Below are 16588 nucleotides of genomic sequence, written 5' to 3' on the forward strand. Positions count from 1 at the left end.
ATTTTAACAATGTAATTAGCGTCTTAAATTAAATTTTATGGTTTCTTATGCGCACTTGCAAATAAAATTGGGATTAAGTTGAAATATATATCTGATTTTATCTTTTTTATTTTAAATTATTAGGTAAAGACAAAGGTCTAATTTGACTTTGTGCTTTTCAAAAATTTGACAGCCAGTGGGCAAACAGATCCAATGTATCATTTTTAATTTTAAAGGAATTTCACGAAATAATATCTGCATTAATCAACCAATGCAAAATATAATTTCATGAATACATTTTTACAGAAATAACACTGTATATAACCTTCACCTGATGTTTCTCAGAAATAATCATCAGCGTAGTTGGAATAACTAATGTAGTATTAATTTTTTGTAAAATGGCTTTTTAAACTGAATTAACATTTTTATTTACTTTTTTTTGAATTTTGAAAATTGTATTAGTTTGAAAATTCCTTATATATGGTGTTAGTCCTTTTACAGACTATAAATATATATTATATAGTCTTACCGTATAAAACATTGCCACACTTCCTATCCTTTACCAAGACTTTTCAGTTAACAGATATGCTTAATCTTTAACTGTTTCGAAATAAGAGAAAATGAATTTAAACCACTTTCTTTAAAATAAGCGGTTTTATATCTTATCCATTTGAAATGCTGAATAATCTGAACTATAATAAATTAATAATATATATTATAATAATCATAAATATGTATAGAGTAGCGTCAGATTATATATATATATATATATATATATATATATATATAATACGTTGTCGTGGTATATTTTTAATTCTAGGTACTTTGAACCGGTGCTTACATAGGGGCTTTTAATAGATATTATTCATTCAAGAATGTTTACTATCATTGGCATTCCATTCTTCATGACTCGGTGAATGCGATCGTTTCTCAGAACGTCCGTTTTATGACACTTAATTATAAGAGGAAGTACAAACCGGATTATTTTCCATAAGACTTTTCTTTCGACTCATAGTTGAGAATTTTTTACGAATCCTCGGATAATAAAAACATTAATCAGGTGCCATTAATAAATGTCGATGTGTTTACTTACACATTATAGTAATTACACAACCGTAAAAATATGTATTGTGCGATCTCGAATGCGAAAAGAGAGAAAACAACAACGAATCGTTCGCAATCAATTTTGCAAAACCGGTTAGTTAAATCGTATGTCAGTTAAAATACTGTTAATTAAAATATTTTATATTGTAATATTTACCTCAATGTCTTCAGGTCTCAGGAGACAAACTATAGAAATGGCCATCACTCGAGTTTATATATCTTCGGGTACAACTTGGCCCATTTTCTCAGCGAACTGAAAAGCTTTGCTGTAAAAATATATTTTTGATATAATAATTATTTTGATTTCCATAATAATTTAACATAATGGAATAAAATTAAAATTTATTATTTCAGGCTACATTAATGGTTAAATTTCTATTTCTACCTTCAGTTATTATGAAAATTTTAATTATGTAAAATTATTTGGTAATATGGCTTCTATATTAAGGTGACCCGAGTTTTTCTAAAAGCAACATTTGTCCCGAATTGTTCTTTTTGGTTTTCAAAAAATATAGGTTTTAACTAAATCTGCGCTCTTACTTGATAATATAAGATTTAAACTTTCATTTTCACTTTGACTAATAAACTAACCAACACCACCCCTCCCCCGTTCCAGGATTAACGTAACTACAAATTGCCATCCTGGTTTTGACATAAAATATGGTCACCTTACCTATATATTACCAATAATGGTACTATCATATATATTTTATATGAAAAACATTTTTACATTATTTACATTAGTAAATCGCGATTTAAAACAAATCCTCTCCGAAGAAGTAGCACATGCCCAAAAATGTTCAAAACTATACTTTGAAACATATCACAAATATGGATAGAACTTTTAGTTATTTCTTATTCTTCTTGTTTATATTATATATTTTATCATTTTTTACAATTTCCAAACTATTAGTAACTAGTGGTGTATGGCATCGTGCCTTAAGACAAATTGCTGAAACTTTCCGTACCTTAATGAATTATTCGAGGAATATTAAATATTTTCAAATTGATAATTATAATTAATATAACTTTCATTATTCTTATTTTATAAAAATTAAATAAAACTTAATCAATCGGATTTAAAATGAAGAACATTGTCAAATATTTCTAAGTATTTAATAAGAACTTTAGCTAGAATTAGAATTAAAACCGAATTATTTTTCGATATTCTAAAAAAAAAATTTTGAAAAATAAAAAAAATTGGATTAAAAAAAATCTTTCCCCAAAGCAATCTTTTCGTCAACACAAGCAGAAAGTTTTTTTAAATCATTCGAATCGGATGCTTAGTTCTTTCAAAAATTGCCATTTTTTGCACCTTTAGCTCTATATCACCGAAACGGCTAGACGTGCCTTTGTCAAAATCTAATCACCACTTCTTCCCATAATTACGAATCGAATTTAAATCGTTTTTTAGATCATTCAAATCGGTTGATGCGTTCTTCACTTTCTGCTTCATATCCCCGAAGTCGCTGATCCTGTCTTCGTCAAAAACTTATCAGCACGTCTCCTCATCAATAGGAATCGAATGTTTTTGAACCATTCAAATCGGTACATCCGTACGCTCGAAATCGTCGACGAAAAATTGTCTCGACACATACACACCCACACACATACAAACGCATCCATTTTTTCTGAGGTATGCCAAAATGTTCAGAAACCTTTAAAACGTAATGATATGCAAAAATTTTATTACCGATTTTTGGCCCATTACTATAACTTACTCTACGTGAAGTTAATAATAGCGCATTCTGGATTATTATTTAGTAAAAGTTTTCTTAAAACGTTTAATAGCACCATTTCTGGAACAGAATTCCAGTTATTTGGTTGAAAATCGTAATTTAATAAAATTAGACGTTTTTAATTAAGTCATTGTTGAATATTGGTACGACTAATTCCTCGTATATTGTAAAATTTAAATACATATGTAAAGTTAACTGACGATAATATAATATATTACAAGAGAAAGCTGCAGAAGATATTATTTTAAGACATAACGTTAGCAAAATTACTTATACCAAACAACAAAGTTATATACAACTTAAAAATGTTACATTCAAGAGTCGGAACAACTATATGACATAATATGCAAATTTATTATGATGTTTCTCTATATTAGAAAGCGAGCTCGTTCGCAGGTCTTTTCGCAGTTAAAATACAAATGTATATCTCTATTATTATATTCATCACTCAATTTAAGCTAATAATAAATCTCTATTTCCGTTTATACTTTTTTGTAATGAATTGTTGTAACCGCTAAACTCTATATCATATCAATGACGCATTTCCGCACAGACGCAACAGGCGCTTGTCTAGCGCACGATGACACAAACTTATCAAGTTATTCCCTTTAATTAATTGTCGAGTTGATTTAATAAAATATCATAACGAATGTTTTGATGATCAAATCGTGTCAGTTCACAAAATTAATTGCTTTGCGAAATCCATCAAATCAATAATAGTTTCTGAAATGAATAATAAAATATTTTTCTACTAGAGTTTGATTCAATCTTTGATGCACGAAAATAATAAATAAATTGAATATTAATTTGAAATATTAACTTTTATTCCTATAGAGTAAGTTATAGTAATCGCAAAAAAATCTAAAATGATTTTTTTATATATCTTTACGTTTCAAAGGTTTCTGAACATTTTGGCATACCTTACGATTAGAAAAAATGGATGTATGTGTGTATGTGTTGGTGTGTGTGTGGGCGGATACAAATTTTCTTCGACGATTTCGAAAACACGGATCAACAGATTTGAATGATTTAGAAAACATTCGATTCGTATTTATGGGGAGAGAGTGATTAGTTTTTGGTAGGTCCAGCTGCTTCGAAGATACGGGGCAAAAAATGGCAATTCAGTTTTTGAGACAACGGAGCGACCAATTATGATGATTCAAAAAACATTTTACTTGTATTGACGACATGAAGATTTGATTGCAAAAAGCTATTTGGTGGTCAAATATGATCATTAGCCATATGCACATCAAATTATCAGATATTTTATAGAGATTTTAATAATAAGTACAATTTTGTTTACATTTCTATGGGTTTCGTATCTATGTTTATCTGTTCGACTACGACGCGGCGGTGCTTTTGAAGAAATTTTCAAAATATAAAAAAATCAGAATTCTATAAAATCAAATTCTCTCAAAGTTTTCGAAAAATTTTAACGCTTTTTTAAAAAAATATATTTTCTGTACGGGAAGTTTCAGCAATTTTCCCTAAGGCACGATGCCATGTACCACTAGTTAATCATGTTCTATTGAAATAGGTTGACGTAGGTAGTGTTCAGTATGAAATTATTGTAACATAATAATAAATCTACGCGAGTGGCCTTATGTGGCTCGATAGAATTACCTTGATCTCCGTATACGTCTAAGAAGTTTCCAATGATCGGATAAGCTCTAGGCCCCGGAATATCTTTAAGTGACTCTGCATTGCATTTTTTTTCAATGAGAAAATGTAGAAGACACAAACAAAGTATGATCATCAAAGCGGCGAAAGAAATCGTAACCAGATCCATTGTCGCAGATCTTAAATCGCTCACTTCACAATAAACGGTTCAAACACAAACACTTGAGTAGTCGTCTTTATTAGCGTACACTGTCCACGAAAATTTCGGTCGCTCGTCTATTTTCACCAACGAGCCATGTCATCGAGTCTTCGAACAGTATTGACAGTTGGAAATCTTCGGCTGTACGGTTTAACATTTCACTTACACGAGTAACCGGTTTGTCGGAACCGTGCCATATACAATAACACAAATATTAAAATCACTTAACTCTTTCCGTAGTTCGACTCGGCGTGGCGACTCGGTTAATGTAATTCCGATTCGGATCGGTTTAATGGCTTGCGCAATTTTTGTTTACTCGCGAGCGATCCCGGTGCACGTGCACTCGACCCGACCACGTGTTGAATGTGCCGATTCGGCAGTCGCTCGGATCCGCAAATGACGCTACGTGCGAACACCTTCGCTAGAACTGATGCAAACTCACAAACTCACAAACGATACAAATGATGTGCTCATGAAAAGATTTCTTAATAGTCGGCGGCGGCCCCCTCCACGGACGCTTTTATTATTACGAGAGGCACCATGGAAGCACCGCACGAGGCATAAGTCGGCCGCGGATGCGAGAGACGCGGTCAATCGCGCCAGAATATCACTCTAGAACACAACCAGAGAAAGAGTTGGCCGTGTCGTATACGTTGCATTAGATTAGTCGGAACACAGCGCGGTCTTGAGTATTCATTCCTAATAAACGTTATCACTTTCTTCTTATTATATATCGTTTATCTTATTATTAGTTAGAGTATCTCGAGTAACAGTTGACAAATGCGTATAATATTGACTAATCTATATTTTCGATTGCAAATAAAAACTAGTGGGGTGGGTGGCATCGTGCCTTAAGGCAAATTGCTGGAACTTCCCGTACCGTAACGAAATGTTCGAGGAATACTGAATGTTTTCAAATAGATTATTATAAATATTGTAACATTGTCTATTATTTATAAGAATTATATAAACTGAATTGCAAAGTTGAAATTATTTGTTTCAACAAAAAACTTTAAAAAAAAAAAAAAAAAAAAAATGGAACAAATTTTTTTTTTCCAAAATCAATTATTTTGTTAAGACAAGCAGAAAGTTTTTTGAATCATTGAAATCGGACGCTTAGTTCTCTCAAAAACTGCCATTTTTTACGCATTTAGCTCTGTATCTTCGAAATGACTGGGCTTGCCTTTGCCAAAAACTAATAAACACTTCTCCCAATCATTACTAATTGAATGTTTTTTAGATCATTCAAATCGGATACTCCGTTCTCTCAAAAATTTGATTTCTATTTTCCGCACTCTTTGCTCCGTATCTCCGAAACGGCTGGACCTGCCTTTGCCAAAAACTAATCAGCTCTTTTCCCTATCAATAGGAATCGAATGTTTTTTGAACCATTCAAATCGGTTGATCCGTGCGCTCTAAAACGTGACTGGAAATTTGTATCCACACATACATACACACACACACACATACACACACACACACACACACATCCATTTTTTCTGAGAAATGTAAAAATTTTCAATTCCGATTTTCGGCCCATTACAATAACTTACCCTATGGGAAGTTAACTAGTGGTGCTGGAATTTTGCGTACCAAAAATTAAGAATTTTTAAAAAAGTTTCGAAATATATTGAAAACTGAAAAAAATAGATTTCTAATGAAAAAATTTACCTTTTTGAAAAATTTGAATTTTTTTGTACTTTGAAATATTTTGTAAATTTTAAACTATTTTTTTCGTGAGCGCCGCGTTGCAGTCTCACGGATAAACATTGGTACGGAACCGACAGAAATGTATTTTTTCTTATTATTAACTTCTCGAAGAAGAAGTTTATGTTTTCATAAAAAAAATCAGTTTTGCAAATTTTATGTTTTCTCGACGTTTTAAGCCATTCTGAATAGAATGAGACTAAATTTGGAAAAAGTATGTTGTGGGTGTGTGTGTATGTCAACAGATTTTTTGCCGTAAATCGACGTTTTCTCAAAAACGGCTGGACCGATTTCAAAAATTTAAAAACCATTCGATTTATCTCGATGAGGACTAGTGTTTATCAATTTTGCGCGACGATCAGCCAAAGCCGTTTCTTTGTAAATAGCAGAAAAGTGAAAAATTTGTCGTCCACGTCTTAGCTCTCGAATCTGAATCGATTTTAATAAATCAAAAACTTTTCGAGAGATATTGATTGGGATTGATACTGATCAGTTTTAAATAAAAATCTACCGTGGGTTTTCTTGTAATTACCTGTTGAAAATAAAATTTAGGCCGATTTTTATGAATTTTTTTTGCCGATATAAATTATAGCCTTATAAAACATACTAAAATATTACGGTCTTACGACAAGTAGTTTAATGTTAAAAATTCATCAAAGTTTTAGAAAATATTATAGTCATTTGTTTAAAAAGTTGCTTTTGTGATGTGATGAGTTAAACATTATCAATTCAATATGATTTAAAAGAAGTAGTTGTGTATGGCATCGTGCCTTATGGCAAATTGCTAGTATTTTCGTAACGTAACGAAATATGTCCCAGAAATATTAAATGTTTTCATATAGATTATTATAAATACTGTAACATTGTCTAATATTTATAAGAGTTATATAAACTGAATTACGAAGTTAGAATTATTCATATAAAGTATATAAGTGAGCTTTATAACTTTAGCCAGAATTAAAATTAAAATCTGAATTAAAATGAAAAAAAAATGGAAAAAAAATTGGAATAATTTTTTTTTAGATCATTAAAATCGGATGCTGCGTTCTCTCAAAAACTCCATTTTCATTTTCTGCCCTCTCTGCTCCGTATCTCCGTAACGGCTGGACCTGCTTTTGCCAAAAACTAATCAGCACATCTCCCTATCAATAGAAATCGAATGCTTTTTGAATCATTCAAATTGATTGATCCGTGTGCTTGAAAACGTGGACGAAAAATTGTCCAAAAAATTCCATACAAACATACACACACACGTCCATTTTTTTCTGAGGTATGCCAAAATGATCAGAAACCTTCAAAACGTGAAGAAATTTTTCAATTTCGATTTTTGGACGATTAAAATAACTTATCCTACGGGAAGTTAATAAGCTACAATATTAGGGCATACGAGCACGTGTCTGAGCAATATAATTAATATAATTACAGTTAATTTAAATGTGTTTGAGAAAAATCTATTTGCAAAGTTTAGATTTAATTGAAAGCGATAAATTTATTTTTGAAAGAAACAGTTGAGAATTTTATCTAAATATCTAAATTTCAATTTCGATTGATTAAGTCAATTCTTACACATTTCGGGAAGTTCATGCAACTTGCCTTAAGACTAAATTCCACTTTCAATTAGTATATTTATAGTTTTTGGTTCGGGAAGTTCTAGCAATTTGCCTTAAGACACGATGCCATGTACCACTAGTATTTCTTTTATTCTTGACAAATTATAATATTTATAAAAATGATCTTCATACCATTATAATCTATTTATACGAGAGTGGTAAATATAAGCGAGTTGACTATTATGTGACAAGATTATTCTTGAAATTTAATTAATTAATTAATGTTATGGCATGTGCTCTTCCCACTATTGAAAAACATTGTTACGAGAACGGGCATTCTTCGAGCAGCGTCGCTGAACCTTAAACGTCGGCTATATTGCCGGCTGTCACGTTCCGGCTCGACTTTCTCCGCTTGCGACAAAAGCTCCGCGAACTTCTGCACGTGCTTCGGGACAAATACCAATGCGAGGGGCACTCTCGCTGCATAGCTCACGCATTACACAAATCTATGCACGATCACTATGGTCGATATGTTTTTGATTTTAGTATTCATAAATGATTCATTTCTGAAAATTTCATGGCCAAAATTACACAGGTCTTATTCAAAAATTGGCTAGTTTGTAAATTTTTCGTGACTTTATAGCGTTAAGAAAGCCACAATAGAGTCAGATGTTGAGAGTCGTTGTCACAGTGCTGTCGAAGTAATCAGTTCAAACACGTAAAAACTTATTTTGACAGTGGCTTTTTCGTGTTTTTTAGGGACTTGTTTGTTGATAATAACAAAGTAATTATTAACTTCCCGGCAAGTTAAAGTAATCGCAAAAAAATCGAAAATGAAATTTTTTATTTATCTTTACGTTTCAAAGGTTTCTGAATATTTTGGCATACCTTAGAAAAAATGGATGTATGTGTGTGTATGTGAGTGTGCGTGTGTGTTTGTGCGGATACAAATTTTCGTCAACGATTTCAGGAACACCGATTAACCGATTTAAATAATACAAAAAACATTCGATTCATATTGATAAGAAGACGTACTGATTAGTTTTTGGCGAAGGCAGATCTAGCCGTTCCGAAGATACGGGGCAAAAAGTGTCAAAAATGGTAACTCAGTTTTTAAGAGAACGAAGCGTCCGATTTTAATAAATCAAAAAAACATTTCACTTGTATTGTCAAGATGAAGAATTGATCAAATTTTCATGAAGGCAGATCTAGCGGTTTCGGAGATCTGATGAAAAAAGTAAAAAAAAATGCCATTTGGCGGTCAAAAATGATCATTAGACATATGCACATCAAATTATCAGATATTTTATAGAGATTTTAACAATAAGTTAAAACAATAAATTAGTTATAACAATAGTTATAACAATAAATTTTGTTTACACTCCTATCGGTTCCGTAACAATGTTTATCCGTTAGGCGACGACGCGGCGCTTACGCGCTTTGACATTTCGTCTCTCTGCTGTTAAAGGAGTACATTTGCTTTAAAAAAAAGTTCAGAATTTCCAAAATAGGTCAAATAGGTTCATTATTTTGATAAAGAATTTTTTTTTTCAAAAAAAAGTATTTTTTGTCAAATTGATAGTTTCTCAAAAATCTGATATTTTTTTAAGTAATTGTTTTTAAAAAATGTTAATCGTTTTTAAAAAAATAATAATTTTTGGTACGGGAAGTTCCAGCAATTTGCCTTACGGCACGATGCCATGCGCCCTACTAGTTGCTATTAAAATCAATGAACTTATGAACTGGTACTAATGATTTTTATCAATTTTATGGCAGTAATCAGGTGTTTGATGGAATTGATCTAATAACCGACGAAAGAATCCATCGGTAATAAGAAGAGCCTTGCATTTAGTTTCGAAGACCACTTTTTTCATTTTGAACTCGGAAAGGTTAGTTACGAACGATAGAACAACCTGTGCAATTTAGGTTCATGCATCATGTGCTGATGTCCCAAAAAAAAAAAATTATTAAAAAAATGTGAAATAAATAAAAGAAATAAGCAAAGATAAAACATGCGTTATAATATTAATGAACTAATCTATTTAGATAACTAATTAATTGTTAGACTTAGATATCTATTTAGTGTGAAAAAATTAATGAGTAAATTTTCCAATAGTATAAATCCTAAATTTTAAATCTTAAAACTGGTTAAAGTATTTTTATCTTAAAATAATGCAACAATAGAAAGATTTTGAAAGGTTTTTGCAGGACGAAAAGTATTATGAATTTATAGTGTATCAGTACTCAGTAGTAACGTATCTTTGTATCTTCCTCAAAGATTGTGTGCACATTCACATGACTTTCGTTTTCTAGAGAAATAAAATTGTATGAATATTAAATTTTAAATATGTATATGTATATATATATATATATATATATATATATTAACTTTTTTAACTCCTCATAGGGTAAGTTATAGTAATCGGAAAAAATCGAAAATGAAATTTTTTGCATATCCTTACGTTTCAAAGGTTTCTGAACATTTTGGCGTACCTTAGAAAAAATGGATGTATGGTGTGTGTTTGGATACAAATTTCCGTCGACGATTTCGGGGACGAAAAAACGTTCGATTCTATTGATAAGGAGAGGTGCTGATTACTTTTTGACAAAAGCAGGTCCAGCCCTAAAAAAAGCTATTTGGTGGTCAAAAATGACGATTGGACATACGCACATCAAGTTATCAGATATTTTATAGAGATTTTAATAATTATTACAAACTTTGTTTACAATTCTATGAGTTCCGTACCGATGTTTATCAGTTAGACTGCGACGTGGCGCTTACGCGCGTCGATATTTCATCTGTACGCACCTAACGCAGCGCGATTGCTTTATAAAAAGTTCAAACATTTCAGAATATTAACTAGCTGTAAGTGGAATTCTGTCTTAAGGCAATTAAGGCATCGTGCCTTAAGGCAAATTGCTGGAACTTCCCGTACCAAAAATTATTATTTTTTTAAAAACGATCAACATTTTTAAAAAAAATTTACTTTGAAAAAATAAGATTTTTGAGAAACTATAAATTGGACAAAAAATTACTTTTTTTTGAAAAAAAAAAAATTAAAAAAAAAAAAATTAAAAAAAAAAAAAATTAATTTTTTTTGTTGAAAAAAAAACTTTTTTTTCTTTATTTTGACATATTGTGGAAGATCTGAACTTTCTTTTCAAAGCAATCAATCGTACTGCTTTAACTGCATAGGGACAAAATATAAAGCGCGTAAGCGCCGCGTCGCTGTCTAAAGCATAAGCATTGGTACGGAACCCGTAGGAATGTTAACAAATTGTATACTTATTGTTAAAATCTCTATAAAATATCTGATAATTTTATGAGCATATGTCTAATGATCATTTTTGACCGCCAAATGGCTCATTTTTTTACTTTTTCCTCCATATCTCCGAATCCGCTAGACCTACCTTCATGAAAATTTTATCGATTCTTTATCTTGTCAATACAAGTGAAATGCTTTTTGAATTATTCAAATCGGACGCTCCGTTCTCTCAAAAACTGAGCTACCGTTTTCGGCACTTTTTGCCCCGTATCTTTGGAACGGCTAGACCTGCCTTCGCCAAAAACTAATCAGCACGTCTCCTTATCAATACGAATCGAATGTTTTTTGAATTATTCAAATCGGTTGATCCGTGTTCCCGAAATCGTCGACGAAAATTTGTATCCGCACATACATACACACACATACATACATACACACACACACACACACACATACATCCATTTTTTCTAAGGTATGCCAAAATGTTCAGAAACCTCTGAAACGTAAAGATATATAAAAATTTTCATTTTTGATTTTTTTGCGATTACTATAACTTGCCCTACGGGAAGTTAAAAATAATTCAAATTTTTAACTAGCTGTAAGTGGAATTCTGTCTTGAGGCAATTATGGCATCGTGCCTTAAGGCAAATTGCTGGAACTTCCCGTACCGTAACGAAATGTTCGTGGAATACTGAATGTTTTCAAATAGATTATTCTAAATATTGTAACATTGTCTAATATTTATAAGAATTATATAAACTGTATTGCAGAGTTGAAATTTTTTGTAAAGTATATTAGAACTATAGTCAGAATTAAAAATGAAATCTGAAATATTTTCGATATAAAAAACTAAAAAAAAAAAAAAAAAAAAAAAAAAAAAAAAAAAAAAAATGGAACAATTTTTTTTTTCCAAAATCAATTATTTTGTTAAGACAAGCAGAAATTTCTTTGAATCAATTGAATCGGACGCTTAGTTCTCTCAAAAACTGCCATTTTTTGTACATTTAGCTCTGTATCTCCGAAATGGCTGGGCCTGCCTTTGCGAAAAACTAATAACCCCTTCTCCCAATCATTACTAATTGAATGTTTTTTAGATCATTCAAATCGGATGCTCCGTTCACTCAAAAACTCGATTTCTATTTTCTGCACTCTTTGCTCCGTATCTCCGAAACGGCTGGACCTGCCTTCGCCAAAAACTAATCAGCTCTTTTCCCTATCAATAGGAATCGAATGTTTTTTAAACCATTCAAATCGGTTGATCCGTACGCCCGAAAACGTGGACGAAAATTTGTATCCATACATACATACACACACACACACACACATCCATTTTTTCTGAAGTATGCCAAAACGTTCAGAAACCTTCAAAACGTCGAGAAATGTAAAAATTTTCAATTCCGATTTTCGGCCCATTACAATAACTTACCCTACGGGAAGTTAAAAAGTATTTTTTTTCAAAAATTTCACTATTCTCAAAAATCTATTTATTTTGGTGCTCAATTTTTTTTTATAAATTTGAATTTTTGGTATGGGAAGTTTAAGCAATTTGCCTTAAGGCACGATGTCATGCACCAGTAGTTAGTACAAATAATTACCAGGATTTGCAAAATTCCGAAACTCTGGCTTTCAAACAGCCGATACATAATTAGAATCGTGTATTGGTATAATTATTATTAAAGGCACAGTAGCAAATGCTATGCGAGTTATGCCAAGTATTCAGCTGAGTAAATTCATCAATAGTTTAAAATCTGTGCTGGAAAGTGAAGAATTCGATCGAATTCTGATGTAACGATATATTAAAACTTACCTGAAACTTGATAGTTTAGAATTCTCGTTGTCGGTCAATACCTTTTGAATAATGAACACATATGTAGTTTTGTTTCACAGATTTTCAGAGATTCGTAGAACTTTTTTTTAAATACATTTTCTTTATATTATATTGACCATTATTAAAAAAATATTTTAAGTGAATTTATCAGATAAAAAACAGCAAGCATTTCACGACGTTAATTGAAATTAAAATTAAAACACTAAAATCGCTGTTTTGTTGCCTGCCTGAAAATTTTAGAATTTAAATATCCAAGAAAGTTGTTGAATTATTTAATTGAATATTCAAAAAAATAGTTTTCTCACACGTTCTATTTTTCGAGGAAATCGCCAATCTTAGAAGAGAATTCGTTAAAATCTTAAATAATATTAGTTTTAACATCTTATTACATTTTATTAAATTTCAATATTTTATTTATACTACTAATATACACGAATTTGCATATATTTGTTAGTATCAATATAGCTGATATTACGGAGAATTATGAAATTGTCTGCGACATTCTGCCATGATGTTTGCCGCATAACGATATCCATCGATATAAATTGGAAAGTGTTTTAATTGTTTATTATTATTATGCAGCCAATCAGAAATTATTAACTATGCCAATTAGAGTAGTTTAACAATAACACCTAATTAAAAATTAAAATAAAGTTAGAAGCACGTAATCATTACCTGGTTTACGTAATATATACTTCGTTATGTATCATTGTTTCATTTAATTAAATTTTATTTTTGCATGCGGTTTCTACAATTAAGAAGTATCATAGTTAATTAAAAATCATTTGTCAAATTTAATAATACTATGAAGTTTTTCAGGTGAAGATCTATTTGAGAAAATAATTATGTTTTGAAAATAATTTCACTACCTTTTTTTTCAATATCAGTTACAAATTCAAAACGTTGAGGATGTACTAGTTCCTTTTTATTTCCTGTTAGCTAATGAACATAAGCTTATCTTTTAAGGATTTATTAGAATTTTGGTTTCAATGAATGCCTAGGTAGATTTTTTTTATAAAATTGATAATTTTTTACCTGACACGTACGACAAGCTAAATTTTTTACCTGTGAGAAGTATATAAACTTGTATATACATACACATCAACATATACATGCATGTATATACATTGCCAAGGAAAAAAATTATTTAATCTGAAAACTAAGTTTTTTCAGTGTAATTAAATTTATTTAAACTGAATATGTGCCATTATTAAAGATAATGTTTCCCCATTTTTGGGGTGGGATCATGATGTCATCGGTGAAAACTTCTGTGGTTTCTGGTTGAAAAACTGAATCAATTGATTTCATAGATTTCCTTTGTAATCAGTTAAATTTCATTGAGATAGTATAGCAGAGGTCGTAACAAGTATTGGTCAGAGAGTGTTAATACTGCACGGTGGATGCATCAATACTTTCCAACCATAATCTCGCAACTTTTGGCAGGTGATCAAAGAAGTGTATGATCGGGCAAAGTCATGATAGAGTAAAATATCTTATTAACTTCCCGTAGGGTAAGTTATAGTAATCGCAAAAAAATCGAAAATGAAAATTTTCATATATCTTTACGTTTCAGGGGTTTCTGAACATTTTGGCATACCTTAGAAAAAATGGATGTATGTGTGTGTGTGTGTGTGTGTGTATGTATGTGTGTGTATGTATGTGCGGATACAAATTTTCGTCGACGATTTCGGGAACACGGATCAACCGATTTGAATAATTCAAAAAACATTCGATTTGTACTGATAAGGAGACGTGCTGATTAGTTTTTGGCGAAGTTAGGTCTAGCCGTTCCGAAGATACGGGGCAAAAAGTGCCGAAAACGGTAACTCAGTTTTTAAGAGAACGGAGCGTTCGATTTGAATAATTCAAAAAACATTTTACTTGTATTGGCAAGATGAAGAGTTGATCAAATTTTCATGAAGGCAGGTCTAGCGGTTTCGGAGATCTAATGAAAAAAGTAAAAAAAAATGCCATTCGACGGTTAAAAATGATGATTAGACATATGCACATCAAATTATCAGATATTGTATAGAAATTTTAACAATAAGTATAATTTTTTTTTACATTTCTATGGGTTCCGTACCAATGTTTATGCGTTAGACGGCGGCGCGGCACTTGCGCTGTGACAATTCGTCTCTATGCAGTTCAAGCAGTACGATTGCTTTGAAAAAAAGTTCAGAATTTCCAAAATATGTCAAAATGAAGAAAACATTTTTCTTTTCAAAAAAATAGTTTGTTTTCAAAAAAAAAAAAATTCTTTCAAAAAAAATTTTTTTTTTCAAATAAAATTTTTTTTTCAAAAAGAAGTAATTTTTTGTCATATTCCTATTTTCTCAAAAATCTAATTATTTCGAAATAAAATTTTTTCAAAAATGTTAATCGTTTTTAAAAAAAATAATAATTTTTGGTACGGGAAGTTCCAGCAATTTGCCTTAAGGCACGATGCCTTAATTGCCTTAAGACAGAATTCCACTTACAGCTAGTTTTTTTTTCAAATTACTGGTGTAATCTCTCTTGTTAGTTACAGTACAGTCGAGCATCAACTGTCTGTCCAACTAGAAGTAGCTCATGATGGACAATTTCTTGTCCAAGAATGTCTCAATCGGATGTTAATCCACTGATTAGGCTTCCAGGTATGATGGTATCCTGTTTTGCAGTAACGTGTCCAAGAGTGGTCGTTCTCGTTTCAGTCTTTCATCCCTGTGGGCTCTTTCAAGGTGTTTAACGCACGATTTTTTTGTAATTGTTGCTTTGAATATGGAATTCCTCATGTACTGTATTAATATTTAGATCTTTAGGTATGAGCGAATTTCGAACATATTTAGCACCATTTACTTTTTCTAGAAGTTTATTTTGGATTATTTGGACAATTGTAATATTTAATTTTTAAGACGTTCCCCAAAGTTGGATTCTGTGCGTCCTTATTGGTTTCAGCATTTTTTTGTACAGTAACAACTTATTCTATGAGCTTAATTTGAATTTTCTGTTCAATACAGTTTTCTTCAAGTTGTTGACTTTTCCTTTCGATATGGTATTTCCAAGTGAGTTTCGAGTCTAAATGCGGTCTGAAATACTTGACGACGTTTGATTGTTGTAAAGTTGTATTAAACAGGCTAACTGGAGGACAGCTCTATTTACAAACCTGCGCTGCGTTTTTTCCTTTATTAGAAAAATATTACAGAATATATCGCATTGTTTCATTATTTTTCTACATTTTCAAACTAAAATTAAAGAATTGAACTTGACCAAAATAGCTCGAAGCTAATGTTGCATGGCATCGTGCTTCAAGATAAAAATAAAATGAATCAATAATCAATGAAAATTGATGAATGAGTAATAACAATTGTTTTAAATTATTTAAAATAATTATTATAAATACAGTACATTTTATAGTCGTATTTTATAAATCTAATATAATATAAGTGCTTATATTTGGACGATGAGCCTTATCTATGTTTATCTAGGTTCTAGAAGAACGAAAACATAATGAACAAACATCGTCGACATAAGCAAAATGCTTTTTGAATCACTTTAATCGGATGCGCCGTTCTCTCATTAACTGCTATTTTTTTCAGTTTTGCTCCATATCTGCGAAA

The 16588-nt window shown here is 31.1% G+C and overlaps 1 protein-coding gene across 1 annotated transcript; it reads right to left on the reverse strand.

Moving 5' to 3' along the window:
* Nucleotides 1–1284: 1284 nt before the first annotated feature.
* Nucleotides 1285–4739, reverse strand: LOC113375643 (cytochrome P450 4C1-like). The gene is made up of 2 exons (XM_026615571.1): nucleotides 4446–4739; nucleotides 1285–1349 (listed from the first exon to the last, which is right to left on the reverse strand). The coding sequence occupies exons 1-2, from the start codon at nucleotides 4609–4611 to the stop codon at nucleotides 1285–1287; spliced, it is 231 nt and encodes a 76-aa protein (XP_026471356.1). The 5' UTR covers nucleotides 4612–4739.
* Between the last annotated feature and the right edge of the window lie 11849 nt (nucleotides 4740–16588).

Source organism: Ctenocephalides felis, unplaced genomic scaffold, assembly GCF_003426905.1.
Source record: "Ctenocephalides felis isolate EL2017-DRISC unplaced genomic scaffold, ASM342690v1 CF-g0.4_SCAFFOLD_01886, whole genome shotgun sequence".
In the NCBI taxonomy this organism is placed as follows: Eukaryota; Metazoa; Arthropoda; class Insecta; order Siphonaptera; family Pulicidae; genus Ctenocephalides; species Ctenocephalides felis.